This window comes from Oncorhynchus keta, chromosome 12 (assembly GCF_023373465.1).
Source record: "Oncorhynchus keta strain PuntledgeMale-10-30-2019 chromosome 12, Oket_V2, whole genome shotgun sequence".
In the NCBI taxonomy this organism is placed as follows: domain Eukaryota; kingdom Metazoa; phylum Chordata; class Actinopteri; order Salmoniformes; family Salmonidae; genus Oncorhynchus; species Oncorhynchus keta.
In genome coordinates, this window is record NC_068432.1 from 36581802 (window position 1) to 36595589 (window position 13788).

General features: G+C 42.3%; 1 protein-coding gene across 4 annotated transcripts in view; it reads left to right on the forward strand.

Moving 5' to 3' along the window:
• LOC118391600 (unconventional myosin-Vb-like) overlaps positions 1-13788 on the forward strand; it is a 94246-nt gene that overhangs the window by 43552 nt on the left and 36906 nt on the right. For all 4 annotated transcript variants that reach the window (XM_052458154.1, XM_052458151.1, XM_052458152.1 and 1 more), the window contains exons 13-17: positions 323-445; positions 8784-8867; positions 10939-11091; positions 11326-11423; positions 13233-13319. In XM_052458154.1, coding sequence (XP_052314114.1) covers positions 323-445; positions 8784-8867; positions 10939-11091; positions 11326-11423; positions 13233-13319 — 545 coding nt within the window. The remainder of the gene's footprint in view (positions 1-322; positions 446-8783; positions 8868-10938; positions 11092-11325; positions 11424-13232; positions 13320-13788) is intronic.

A 13788-nucleotide genomic window follows, 5' to 3' on the forward strand; every position in this document is an offset into this window, starting at 1 on the left:
TGCTGATCCCAGCATTTTAAACGTCTTGCCTCAGTTAATGGGATTCATCCTGCTGTAATGTACACACCGTGACCTGCTTCTGTTTCCCCTGCCTCTTTATCTTTATGAGTTAAGGCCTTTGGAACAAAACAGATTACTTATTTATTTCACTCATCCTGTCTCATCCCGCAACCCTTTGAAGTTATTGACGATAATTTGGGACAACCTGAAAATAATGAGGATTCTGAGCACAGGTAATGTGGGTAGAACGTTTTGGTTTCCTCCATGGTTTTATATCATCTCTCTCTCTTTCCTTCTTTTCCTCCATCCGCTGCTGCAACAGGTGCCAAAAGGGACAGATCAGAACTGGTGCCAGAAGCTGTACGATCGCCTATCAAGCAGCGTCCATTTCCAGAAACCACGGATGTCCAACACCTCTTTCATTGTCATTCACTTTGCTGATAAGGTGGGTAGGTAGACCTGTATGTATGACTCTTCAGTTAGGTGAACATTTGATGACCCCAAGGTTGTTGGTTGAGGTCATCATTGGCCTTAAACTGTCAATCTGCAATTGCTAAATCCATTTTTTACTTTTAAATTCATGATATATACCCATTGATTCTTGAAGAGTATAATTTATACATGTCTCATGAGCTTAGTCCAACTGTCTTACCCCATCAGAACCCAAAATAGAAGCTTGTTCATCCCTTTGTTTGTAAACAATGCAATTGTTAACACTGTATTGCGTCAAAACATGGTTAAAACTAGAACATCCAATCTCATGGATGGTCAGTCCTTGCATCCATAGCTCTGTCTATTAATCTGAGAGTGATTACATTTATCCAGCCCCATCCCTCAGTTATTTACCAAATCAGTGGCGGCGTGGCGGTTTGTTATTGTTTCAACTGCAGATTGACCCTTTAAGCAAGGTAACGTATTTAAACCAAACTGCTTCAGTGTTGGTGTGAGTATAGTGTAGGTGTGAGTACTGTATAGTGTGGGTGTGAGTACTGTATAGTGTGGGTGTGAATACTATATAGTGTTGGTGTGAGTACTGTGTAGTGTTGGTGTGAGTACTGTATAGTGTTTGTGTAATATAGTGTTGGTGTGACTAATGTGTAGTGTTGGTGTAAGTATAGTGTTGGTGTGAGTACTGTATAGTGTTGGTGTGAGTACTGTATAATGTGGGTGTGAGTACTGTATAGTGTTTGTGTAATATAGTGTGGGTGTGAGTACTGTATAGTGTTCATTTAATATATTTTTGGTGTGAGTACTGTGTAGTGTTGGTGTAATATAGTGTTGGTGTGATTAAATTAAATGAAATCAAATGTTATTTGTCACATACACATGGTTAGCAGATGTTAATACGAGTGTAGCGAAATGCTTGTGCTTCTAGTTCCGACAATGCAGTAATAACCAACAAGTAATCTAACTAACAATTCCAAAACTACTGTCTTATACACAGTGTAAGGGGATAAAGAATATGTACATAAAGATATATGAATGAGTGAAGGTACAGAGCAGCAATGGCAAGATACAGTAGATGGTATCGAGTACAGTATATACATATGAGATGAGTATGTAAACAAAGTGGCATAGTTAAAGTGGCTAGTGATACATGTATTACATAAGGATGCAGTAGATGATATAGAGTACAGTATATACGTATGCATATGAGATGAATAATGTAGGGTATGTAACATTATATAAGGTAGCATCGTTTAAAGTGGCTAGTGATATATTTTACATAATTTTCCATCAATTCCCATTATTAAAGTGGCTGGAGTTGAGTCAGTGTCAGTGTGTTGGCAGCAGCCACTCAATGTTAGTGGTGGCTGTTTAACAGTCTGATGGCCTTGAGATAGAAGCTGTTTTTCAGTCTCTCGGTCCCAGCTTTGATGCACCTGTACTGACCTTGCCTTCTGGATGATAGCGGGGTGAACAGGCAGTGGCTCGGGTGGTTGTTGTCCTTGATGATCTTTATGGCCTTCCTGTAACATCGGGTGGTGTAGGTGTCCTGGAGGGCAGGTAGTTTGCCCCCGGTGATGCGTTGTGCAGACCTCACTACCCTCTGGAGAGCCTTACGGTTGTGGGCGGAGCAGTTGCCGTACCAGGCGGTGATACAGCCCGCCAGGATGCTCTCGATTGTGCATCTGTAGAAGTTTGTGAGTGCTTTTGGTGACAAGCCGAATTTCGTCTGCCTCCTGAGGTTGAAGAGGCGCTGCTGCGCCTTCTTCACGATGCTGTCTGTGTGAGTGGACCAATTCAGTTTGTCTGTGATGTGTATGCCGAGGAACTTAAAACTTGCTACCCTCTCCACTACTGTTCCATCGATGTGGATAGGGGGGTGTTCCCTCTGCTGTTTCCTGAAGTCCACAATCATCTCCTTAGTTTTGTTGACGTTGAGTGTGAGGTTATTTTCCTGACACCACACTCCGAGGGCCCTCACCTCCTCCCTGTAGGCCGTCTCGTCGTTGTTGGTAATCAAGCCTACCACGGTTGTGTCGTCCGCAAACTTGATGATTGAGTTGGAGGCGTGCGTGGCCACGCAGTCGTGGGTGAACAGGGAGTACAGGAGAGGGCTCAGAACGCACCCTTGTGGGGCCCCAGTGTTGAGGATCAGCGGGGTGGAGATGTTGTTGCCTACCCTCACCACCTTGGGGCGACCCGTCAGGAAGTCCAGTACCCAGTTGCACAGGGCGGGGTCGAGACCCAGGGTCTCGAGCTTGATGACGAGCTTGGAGGGTACTATGGTGTTGAATGCCGAGCTGTAGTCGATGAACAGCATTCTCACGTAGGTATTCCTCTTGTCCAGATGGGTTAGGGCAGTGTGCAGTGTGGTTAAGATTGCATCGTCTGTAGACCTATTTGGGCGGTAAGCAAATTGGAGTGGGTCTAGGGTGTCAGGTAGGGTGGAGGTGATATGGTCCTTGACTAGTCTCTCAAAGCACTTCATGATGACGGAAGTGAGTGCTACGGGGCGGTAGTCGTTTAGCTCAGTTACCTTAGCTTTCTTGGGAACAGGAACAATGGTGGCCCTCTTGAAGCATGTGGGAACAGCAGGCTGGTATAGGGATTGATTGAATATGTCCGTAAACACACCGGCCAGCTGGTCTGCGCATGCTCTGATGGCGCGGCTGGGGATGCCATCTGGGCCTGCAGCCTTGCGAGGATTAACACGTTTAAATGTCTTACTCACCTCGGCTGCAGTGAAGGAGAGTCCGCATGTTTTCGTTGCAGGCCGTGTCGGTGGCACTGTATTGTCCTCAAAGCGGGCAAAAAAATTATTTAGTCTGCCTGGGAGCAAGACATCCTGGTCCGTGACTGGGCTGGTTTTCTTCTTGTAGTCCGTGATTGACTGTAGACCCTGCCACATGCCTCTTGTGTCTGAGCCGTTGAATTGAGATTCTACTTTGTCTCTGTACTGACGCTTAGCTTGTTTGATAGCCTTGCGGAGGGAATAGCTGCACTGTTTGTATTCGGTCATGTTACCAGTCACCTTGCCCTGATTAAAAGCAGTGGTTCGCGCTTTCAGTTTCACGCGAATGCTGCCATCAATCCACGGTTTCTGGTTAGGGAATGTTTTAATCGTTGCTATGGGAATGACATCTTCAGAGCACGTTCTAATGAACTCGCACACCGAATCAGCGTATTCGTCAATATTGTTATCTGACGCAATACGAAACATATCCCAGTCCACGTGATGGAAGCAGTCTTGGAGTGTGGAGTCAGCTTGGTCGGACCAGCGTTGGACAGACCTCAGCGTGGGAGCTTCTTTTTTTAGTTTCTGTCTGTAGGCGGGGATCAACAAAATGGAGTCGTGGTCAGCTTTTCCGAAAGGAGGGCGGGGCAGGGCCTTATATGCGTCGCGGAAGTTAGAGTAACAATGATCCAAGGTTTTTCCACCCCTGGTTGCGCAATCGATATGCTGATAAAATTTAGGGAGTCTTGTTTTCAGATTAGCCTTGTTAAAATCCCCAGCTACAATGAATGCAGCCTCCGGATAAATGGATTCCAGTTTGCAAAGAGTCAAATAAAGTTCGTTCAGAGCCATCGATGTGTCTGCTTGGGGGGGGATATATACGGCTGTGATTATAATCGAAGAGAATTCTCTTGGTAGATAATGTGTTCAACATTTGATTGTGAGGAATTCTAAATCAGGTGAACAGAAGGATTTGAGTTCCTGTATGTTTCTTTCATCACACCATGTCTCGTTAGCCATAAGGCATACGCTCCCGCCCCTCTTCTTACCAGAAAGATGTTTGTTTCTGTCAGCGCGATGCGTGAAGAAACCCGTTGGCTGCATCGCCTCCGATAGCGTCTCTCCTGTGAGCCATGTTTCCGTGAAGCAAAGAACGTTACAGTCTCTGATGTCCCTCTGGAATGCTACCCTTTGCTCGGATTTCATCAACCTTGTTGTCAAGAGACTGGACATTGTCGAGAAGAATGCTAGGGAATGGTGCACGATGTGCCCGTCTCCGGAGTCTGACCAGAAGACCGCCTCGTTTCCCTCTTTTTCGGAGTCGTTTTTTTGGGTCGCTGCATGGGATCCATTCCGTTGTCCTGTTTGAAAGGCAGAACACAGGATCCGCGTCGCGAAAATCATATTCTTGGTCGTACTGATGGTGAGTTGACGCTGATCTTATATTCAGTAGTTCTTCTCGACTATATGTATGAAACCTAAGATGACCTGGGGTACTAATGTAAGAAATAACACGTAAAAAAACAAAAAACTGCATAGTTTCCTAGGAACGCGAAGCGAGGCGGCCATCTCTGTCGGCGCCGGAAGTCCCTAGTTTACTGTATAGCGTTGGTTTGAGTACTGTATAGTGTTGGTGTAATATAGTGTGGGTGTGACTACTGTGTAGTGTTGGTGTAATATAGTGTTGGTGTGACTACTGTGTAGTGTTGGTGTAAGTATAGTGTTGGTGTGAGTACTATATAGTGTTGGTGTGAGTACTGTATAGTGTTGGTGTAATATCGTGTTGGTGTGAGTACTGTATAGTATTGGTGTAATATCGTGTTGGTGTGAGTACTGTATAGTGTTGGTGTAATATAGTTTTGGTGTGAGTACTGTATAGTATTGGTGTAATATAGTGTTGGTGTGAGTACTGTGTAGTGTTGGTTTAAGTATAGTGTTGGTGTGACTACTGTGTGGTGTTGGTGCAAGTATAGTGTTGGTGAGTACTATATAGTGTTGGTGTGAGTACTGTATAGTGTTGGTGTAATATAGTGTTGGTGTGACTACTGTGTAGTGTTGGTGTGACTACTGTGTAGTGTGGGTGTGAGTACTGTATAGTGTTTGTGTAATATAGTGTGGGTGTGAGTACTGTTTAGTGTTGGTGTAATATAGTGTTGGTGTGATTACTGTGTAGTGTTCATTTAATATATTTTTGGTGTGAGTACTGTGTAGTGTTGGTGTAATATAGTGTTGGTGTGATTACTGTATAGCATAGGTTTGAGTACTGTATAGTGTTGGTTTAATATAATGTTGGTGTGAGTACTGTATAGTGTTGGTGTAATATAGTGTTGGTGTGACTACTGTGTAGTGGTGGTGTAAGTATAGTTTTGGTGTGAGTACTGTATAGTGTTGGTGTAAGTATAGTGTTGGTGTGAGTACTGTATAGTGTTGGTGTAATATAGTGTTGGTGTGTGTACTGTATAGTGTTGGTGAAATATAGTGTTGGTGTGTGTCCTGTATAGTGTTGGTGTAATATAGTGTTGGTATGATTACTGTGTAGTGTTGGTGTAATATAGTGTTGGTGTGACTACTGTGTAGTGTTGGTGTAAGTATAGTTTTGGTGTGAGTACTGTATAGTGTTGGTGTGAGTACTGTATAGTGTTGGTGTAATATAGTGTTGGTGTGTGTACTGTATAGTGTTGGTGTAATATAGTGTTGGTGTGAGTACTGTATAGTGTTGGTGTAATATCGTGTTGGTGTGATTACTGTATAGCGTTGGTTTGAGTACTGTATAGTGTTGATGTAATATATTGTTGGTGTGAGTAATGTATAGTGTTGGTGTAATATAGTGTTGGTGTGAGTACTGTATAGTGTTGGTGTGAGTACTGTATAGTATTGGTGTAATATAGTGTTGGTGTGAGTACTGTATAGTATTGGTGTAATATCGTGTTGGTGTGAGTACTGTATAGTGTTGGTGTAAGTATAGTGTTGGTGTGACTACTGTGTGGTGTTGGTGTAAGTATAGTGTTGGTGAGTACTATATAGTGTTGGTGTGAGTACTATATAGTGTTGGTGTGAGTACTGTATAGTGTTGGTGTAATATAGTGTTGGTGTGACTACTGTGTAGTGTTGGTGTGACTACTGTGTAGTGATGGTGTAATATAGTGTTGGTGTGAGTACTGTGTAGTGTTGGTGTAAGTATAGTGTTGGTGTGACTACTGTGTGGTGTTGGTGTAAGTATAGTGTTGGTGAGTACTATATAGTGTTGGTGTGAGTACTATATAGTGTTGGTGTGAGTACTGTATAGTGTTGGTTTAATATAATGTTGGTGTGAGCACTGTATAGTGTTGGTGTAAGTATACTGTTGGTGTGAGTACTGTATAGTGTTGGTTTAATATAATGTTGGTGTGAGCACTGTATAGTGTTGGTGTAAGTATATTGTTGGTGTGAGTACTGTATAGTGTTGGTTTAATATAGTGTTGGTGTGAGTACTGTATAGTGTTGGTGTGAGTACTGTATAGTGTTGGTGTAATATAGTGTTGGTGTGAGTACTGTATATTGTTGGTGTGAGTGAGCTCAGTGGCCCTACAGTGTCTCCGCTCCTCATTATAACACAAGCACTAATTAACTCAGAGAGCAACACTAGCTCCTACTTAGAGGAGCTAGCACTTTAAATACAGACTTCCCCAGTGAAGTGCTGGCTGTGTATCTGATGCCAAATGTGGGTCGAGTAAATAGATGAAAGGCAGGCAGCCATAGCGTTGTCCTTTATTTAACATGGTAATTTCCATGACAAACGAGGTATATGAGAGTCCTGTTAATGTAGAGAGGATGTCCCCAGCTCTCCTCTGTTAAGATGGCGTTAAACCGATTCCCTTAGGGTGTTTCTCTTCGTCTAACTCTCTCTCCAAGTGAAAACGTGTAGGACCTACATTCACTCACTGCTCTTTCTATCTCACATCCTGGTATAATGAGAACAACCTACAACCCTATCTGTGAGAAAGAGGAGAGAGCTAGGGTAAAGTGTTAGACCGGACTGACCTGGAGGCTGGGGCTGCTGATGGACAGACAAATGGGAACGACAATAGACTCTGACTGAGAGGGATCTCCTTACAATCAATGCCTGCGCTCATTTCCCCATGTTACTCAACATCTGAATGAACACTTTCATAAACTGGTTCATAATTTTCTGTTCTCAGCAAATGCTTCTGTTTAAACTGCATCATACATTAAATAATTTGATATACAGCTGGTTGTTTAGTTAGTTAAGCAATTACAGTTCCTGTAAGTGGCTTGCTGAAGAGCCCAACAGCAGGATTGTGTGGCTCTTTTGCGATTTGACCCAACAGCCATCCAGAGTCCATAATTGTATAAATGGTGCCTTAAGGTAGGCCTATTTCCACATTTTGTTGTGTTACAGCCTGAATTTAATATGGATTAAATGTTGATTTTGTGTCACTGGCCTACATATAATACTCCATAATGTCAAAGTGGAATTATGTTTTTAGAAATGTTTACAAATGAATGACAATTTAAAACCTAACATTTCCTGAGTCAAAAAGTGTTCAATCGTTATGTCAAGCCTAAATAAGTTCAGGAGTAAAAATGTGCTTCAAACGTCACAAAATAAGAGGCCAATGGTGACTTTAAAACAGTAACAGAGTTTAATGGCTGTGATATAAAACTGAGGATGGATCAACAACATTGTAGTTACTCCACAATACTAACCTAAATGACAGAGTGAAAGAAGGAAGCCTGTACAGAATAAAAATATTCCAAAACATGCCTCCTGTTTGCAATGAGGCACTAAAGTAAAACTGCAAAAAATAAAATGTCCTTTTCATGTCCTGAATTTGTTTGGGGCAAATCCAACACAACACATCCCTGAGTACCGCACTTCACATTTTCAAGTATGGTGGTGGCTTCATCATGTTATGGGTATGCTTGTCATTGGCCAGGACTAGGGATTTTTGGGGGGATAAAAAGAAATGGAATAGAGCTAAGCACAGGCACAGTCCTAGAGGAAAATCTAATTAAGTCTGCTTTTCAACAGACACTGAGAGACAAATTCACCTTTCAACAGGAACATAACCTAAAACTTTAAAATATATGGCAAGACTTGAAAATGGCTGTCTAGCTATTATCAACAACCAATTTGACAGAGCTTGAAGAATTAAAAAAATAATAATGTGCAACTATTGTACAATCCAGGTGTTCAAAGCTCTTTAGAGTTACCCAGAAAGTCTCACAGCTGTAATCACTGCCAGAGATTATTCTAACATGTTATTATTCTAACATTCTAACACTCAGGGGTGTGAATACTTATGTAAATGAGATATTTCTGTATTTATTTTTCAATACATGTGCAGACATTTCTAAAAAACAAGTTTTCACTTTGTCATTATGGGGTATTGTGTGCAGATGGGTGATGGAACAAAAATATTTGATCAATTTTGAATTCAGGCTGTAACACAACAAAATGTGAAGTTAGTCAGGGGTATGAATACTTTTTGAAGGCACTGTAATTACCACGTTTGCTTATTTAGTATTTAGTCGCTGTATTTAGATGTACTGTATGTTTCTATAAGTGCAGTCCATTATGTCTACCTCTGTCCCCTGGCAGGTTGAGTACCAGTGTGACGGGTTCCTGGAGAAGAACAGAGACACTGTCTACGAGGAACAGATTAACATTCTGAAGGCCAGCAAGGTGAGAGAGAATAATATCCTTACGCCACGAGCACAATATCACAGCCATAATAATACTCCTGCTTATTTCCTATATCATATAGTGGACACCTCTCACACTAAACACACTGCCCACTTAACTGGAGAAAGAAGTCTATTTTTAAGCTTTACCTGATTTAACATCCAACCCTTTGGCTTTTACTGCATTTATGGACTTCTTTCTTGGAAAAGCAGCGCTGTAAAGCTTTTACCAAATGAGTTTACTGCTTAAAGAGGCTTCAGTTTTGGGACAGAGTGTAACTACGCAAATAAGTTACATGATTTATAAAGAAGCAAGTTGAAAGCGTTTCACAGGTTCCTATTCTGGGAAGTATAGCTCCTATCAGATAGAGTTGTTGTTTAAAGCCAGGCTGACAACTTGTCAACACTTCACATGAATCCTAGTTTTAATTCCTGCTTTACATTCTAATTTGAAATACATTGAATGTTAATTAAGCAGTTATATCAACATTCTACTATATTGCAGATGAACTGTCACAATCACAACACACATACATACACACACTCTTTCTGATGTCCTCTGACTCCTGCCTCTCCAAGCCAAACTCAAACTGCTGGATTGGAACCTAACTTCAGCATATGTTCTCTGCATGACCTTTGCTATATAAACCAAGTGTGCATTGGCTTTCTCATTCATTTGAGTTCAGTTAATTTCAGTTAACTTTCACACCCCCACTGCCACTCACTCTCTTTGGGACAAATACCAACTTTAGTTCCCTTCATCTGGTGTTAGTATTCAGCCCTTTTACTTTCTTCCATCTTGACTTCCTCACTCCTAATGTCCTCTCCTCAGCATTACTAATGAAACAGCCATTAAGAGCATGTAAATGAGAGGGAATATTGAGAGGCAAGTAGAGATTTCATGTTCTGCCTAAAAGCATATTGTCTGTGGAAACAAATCAATTTTCTATCAGAAAGACACCAAGCTCTGTTGAACAGCACGGAGGAGTATCAGAAGGACTGAATAGAACAAATACATTTCAGATGCAGTCAAGGTTTGCTAAACAAAAGCAGTGATGAAGACATAATTAGGCCCACCCCTGGTGATGGCAGTCTCAATATTGTAAAATATCCTGTACTGCATTTCTGTCTCTATACCTGTCATTTCAGTTATCTTTCTTGTGTGAGTTTTGAACCATAGTCATCTCTGAGGCCCTAGCTCATTAAACCCTCATATCTAGCTGAGGATGACAGTGACAGAGAAACCTGTCAACAGACTGGAGCCTTAGAGGACTCGTGAGGGTCATGAAACTTCCTCCAGCTGATAATACTTTCCACAATGGACCATTACTGTAATATCTCACAGCCTGACAGCCCTGCTAACTCAAGCCCCAAGCCTGAGGAGATGGATGGAGCAAGGAATCTCCATGAATCTTCATAGAAGGACCATAAATACAATCCAGCTTACAGAGAGCTTCTTTTTTTTTTTACAAAGCTATGAAGGAAACATTTTCCTGAAGAACGTTAATGTTCATGTCAGAATGAGACACTCTTGGCAAGTTTGGCAGAGAGGAGTATGAGAGAATAGTTATCAGTATGTATGGTGGGACTGGATTGTATCATTAGTCTTGTCACACCAGCCGTATCTGTGACAGGAATATGTATGTACCATTATCAGTATTCCCTCTGCGTACACCTCTATCTGTCATGATCAGATGTGATGCTGCTGCTTGGTTGGTCCCCTTCACTGGTTCTGCTGAGGAGATGTGATTACAGAATGGTCCTAATTGAACACTGAACGCTGGTTTATTGACGTTCTGTCCATTCATGCTCTTCACTACTGTTGTCTCATCAATGTTCTTTAACACACGCTGCTATTTCACTGGATCCTGCAGTATAGCACGATTTGTATCTTATGAAAAAGACGTTTGTAGAAATTTCACACCACTTTTGGTGTGGTTTGGGGATTTGATGTTGTTATCCAGCTGTAAAATGGGTTATAATATAATCTGTTTTATGATAAGTTATTTGGATGAAACCCGCTGCTAAACATATGAATGATTCATGTGATTAACTTGTCCCCCATCTCCCAGTTCCAGCTCATGGCAGATCTGTTCCAGGACACTAATAAAGACAGCAACATTTCCACATCTTCCTCCAGCAAGTCCTCCAGGGTCAACGTGCGGGCGTCCAAACCAACACCCAAAGTCCCCAACAAGGAGCATAGGAAAACCGTGGGCCACCAGGTTAGCATCCCCTCTGACACTATGAGGCCTGAGTTCAATCAACGTGCCTTTGGGCAGGAGTCTGTCTGTGCCATTGTCATAGTGCATTTCTAAAGAGTGTATTGAACCTTTCAATAGAAAGCAATGACATAACAAGTCTGTATTTTGAAAATTTGGGGGTATGAACTTTCCCCATCGTAGATGTTTAATTCGTTTGCGGAAATTCTCATCCTCTTCTGTGTTTGTTTACTGTAGTTCCGTAGCTCCCTGCAGCTTCTCATGGAGACCCTGAATGCCACCACCCCCCACTATGTGCGTTGCATCAAGCCTAATGATGAGAAGGAGGCATTCTCGTGAGTAAATATTCATACCTTGACTCCCTTCCCTAATCAGATCTATAAGCCTGTGGTCTCCCACAGCTTAGGAAACATGTGGTACGGTCATGGTGAGGTAATATTTCCATATGTAATAGAACTCTAAAGAACATGCATGTAGACAGGTGGAAAGACAGTCAGGAGAGAGTATTGTGTGGGAGAGACAGAGCGACATCACCTGGGTGTGCATGCTGTGTTTTTTCTTTGGTTGCCTTCGCCCTAGTGTAGCCTGAGGTACTGATTCTCTCTCTCTTGTTGAGTAACTCTCAAGTCCCCTTCAGCACTGTGCAAACTCTGGGGTGGCAGGTAGCCTAGCAGTTAGAGGGGTGAGCCAGTAAACAGAGGGTTGCCAGATTGAATCCCGGGTCCGACGGGGAAAATCTGTTGAAGTGAGCTAGCAACCAGAGGGTATCTGATATCAAAGATGCCATTGCCTGTCGTTGTGTCCCCACAACAACTGCTCCATAGTCACCCATGGGCACCCAGTGTGTCAGCCCCCCCCACCCAAGCCTATGTATGTGTGTCTTTGGGAGGGGTTGGGATGAAGCGGGAGTTACATTTTGGTTGGACCTTGGTACAGTTGACGTATGAAGTGATCTTCGTCTTAAAGGTAGACTCTGTGAAATGACATCACCACGAGCAGCACCGCAGATATTGAGATGAGCGAGATGCAAGACTTTGCTCTCACACAGTCACACACAGTATCTGCACATGTGCACAGGTTCGCTTCATGCTGTTCACAGTGTGGTAGCTACTGGACCCAAAACAGCTGAGAAGTTGAGCATCACGCTTCAAAGCTCTTAGTTGTTGTGGAAATGTACTTTCTGCATCTATGCCATATCGCTGAGTCTACCTTTAATCTTAATCATACATGTTTCTCTTGCTCACCCTGGCACAACCATGTTGACTATTACTGGAAACTCTCATCCAAAATAAAGACTCAATAATCAATGTTGTCTTGATAAGCAGTGTGGAATGGGACATTAACCAGCACACTAGATATCCTAACTCCTGAGAAAACACGAAATATAACAAATGCAATGACCTATGTAAGATGGGATGTTGTCAATGCAGATACCCACAGGCTTTTGATTGGAGATGTTCGGTTTAGGAAGTGTATCGGTCTTAAACAGCACACATTGTAGACAGAATGTTTACTTCAGAATAACAAGAAAGAAGCAGAGGTCAGATTATGTTGGCATCTACTTGACGCATTCTTCAGCACAAGGGCCTATTGAAGGTCTCTAAATCGAATGGTGTGCCTGCGTGAGTCACATGCTGTAGCTGGACTGTAGCAAACATACTGAAGGCTGTATGTAAGGAAACACAGTCAGTCTGTCAAGGCAGCACCGAGCCGACTAACATTCACATCCTCTCAATGTCTCTGTCTTCTACCTAATGGAGATGTGCACAATGCTGAAAGAGAAGTTTAAGCTCAGGTAGGAAGAGAGGAACAGCTTTTACTTGTCTGTGTATTGTAACTATCACTCTTCCCAGAATGCAAGTGGGTTTTCATTGTGATGGTGGAACAATCTAGAAACTTTGTATAAGTGTTCTTTGTGTTAGTGTTTGCTGCATACAGTGTAAAACCGTTTTGCTGATCTTGCCAACCAATCTTGTCACAAGAGGATCACAATGGAAATAAGTCAGACTTTGTGTTATCCTTGATGATTTTACTCATTTACATGTATTTTTTTTTATTTTTATGGATGTGCTTGTTTTTAAAATGGTTCAATTAATAAATCTAAACTGAAAACAAAACGTATTTTGTCCCCGTCTTTGTTGCAGGTTTGAGTCTAGGAGAGCTGTGCAGCAACTGAGAGCATGTGGAGTCCTGGAGACCATCCGCATCAGTGCTGCTGGGTACCCATCAAGGTAAGATGCTTCTCATACACAGAGCACTACTGTTACGCTCTCTGCTGTGTGCGATAGTCGAAGCACAGAAATTAGTTGTAGTGCTTTGTGGCTCAGTTGGTAGAGCATGGCTCTTGCAATGCAAGATGGGTGTGGGTTTGATTCCCGCTGGGGCCACCCCCCAACAATTATGCACGCAGGTCTGTAAGTTGCTTTAGATAAAAGTGTTTGCTAAATGGCATATATTATTATTCTATATATTAAAATAGAATAGAATGTGATTGTTAAGGTACTCCTCTGTGATGTAATGGGCTTTCTCGATCTCCTAAGCAGGGGTGAAATTGAATTCCGTCTCTCCTGAGATGCGTGCTTCCCTGAGGGAGAACAGGAGGAGAGCAATGCGCCACTGGGATTTATAAAACTAGCATATATAATGCATATCAAATTTTTTACGATGGTCATACCATGGATCAGTTAGATATTTTATTTA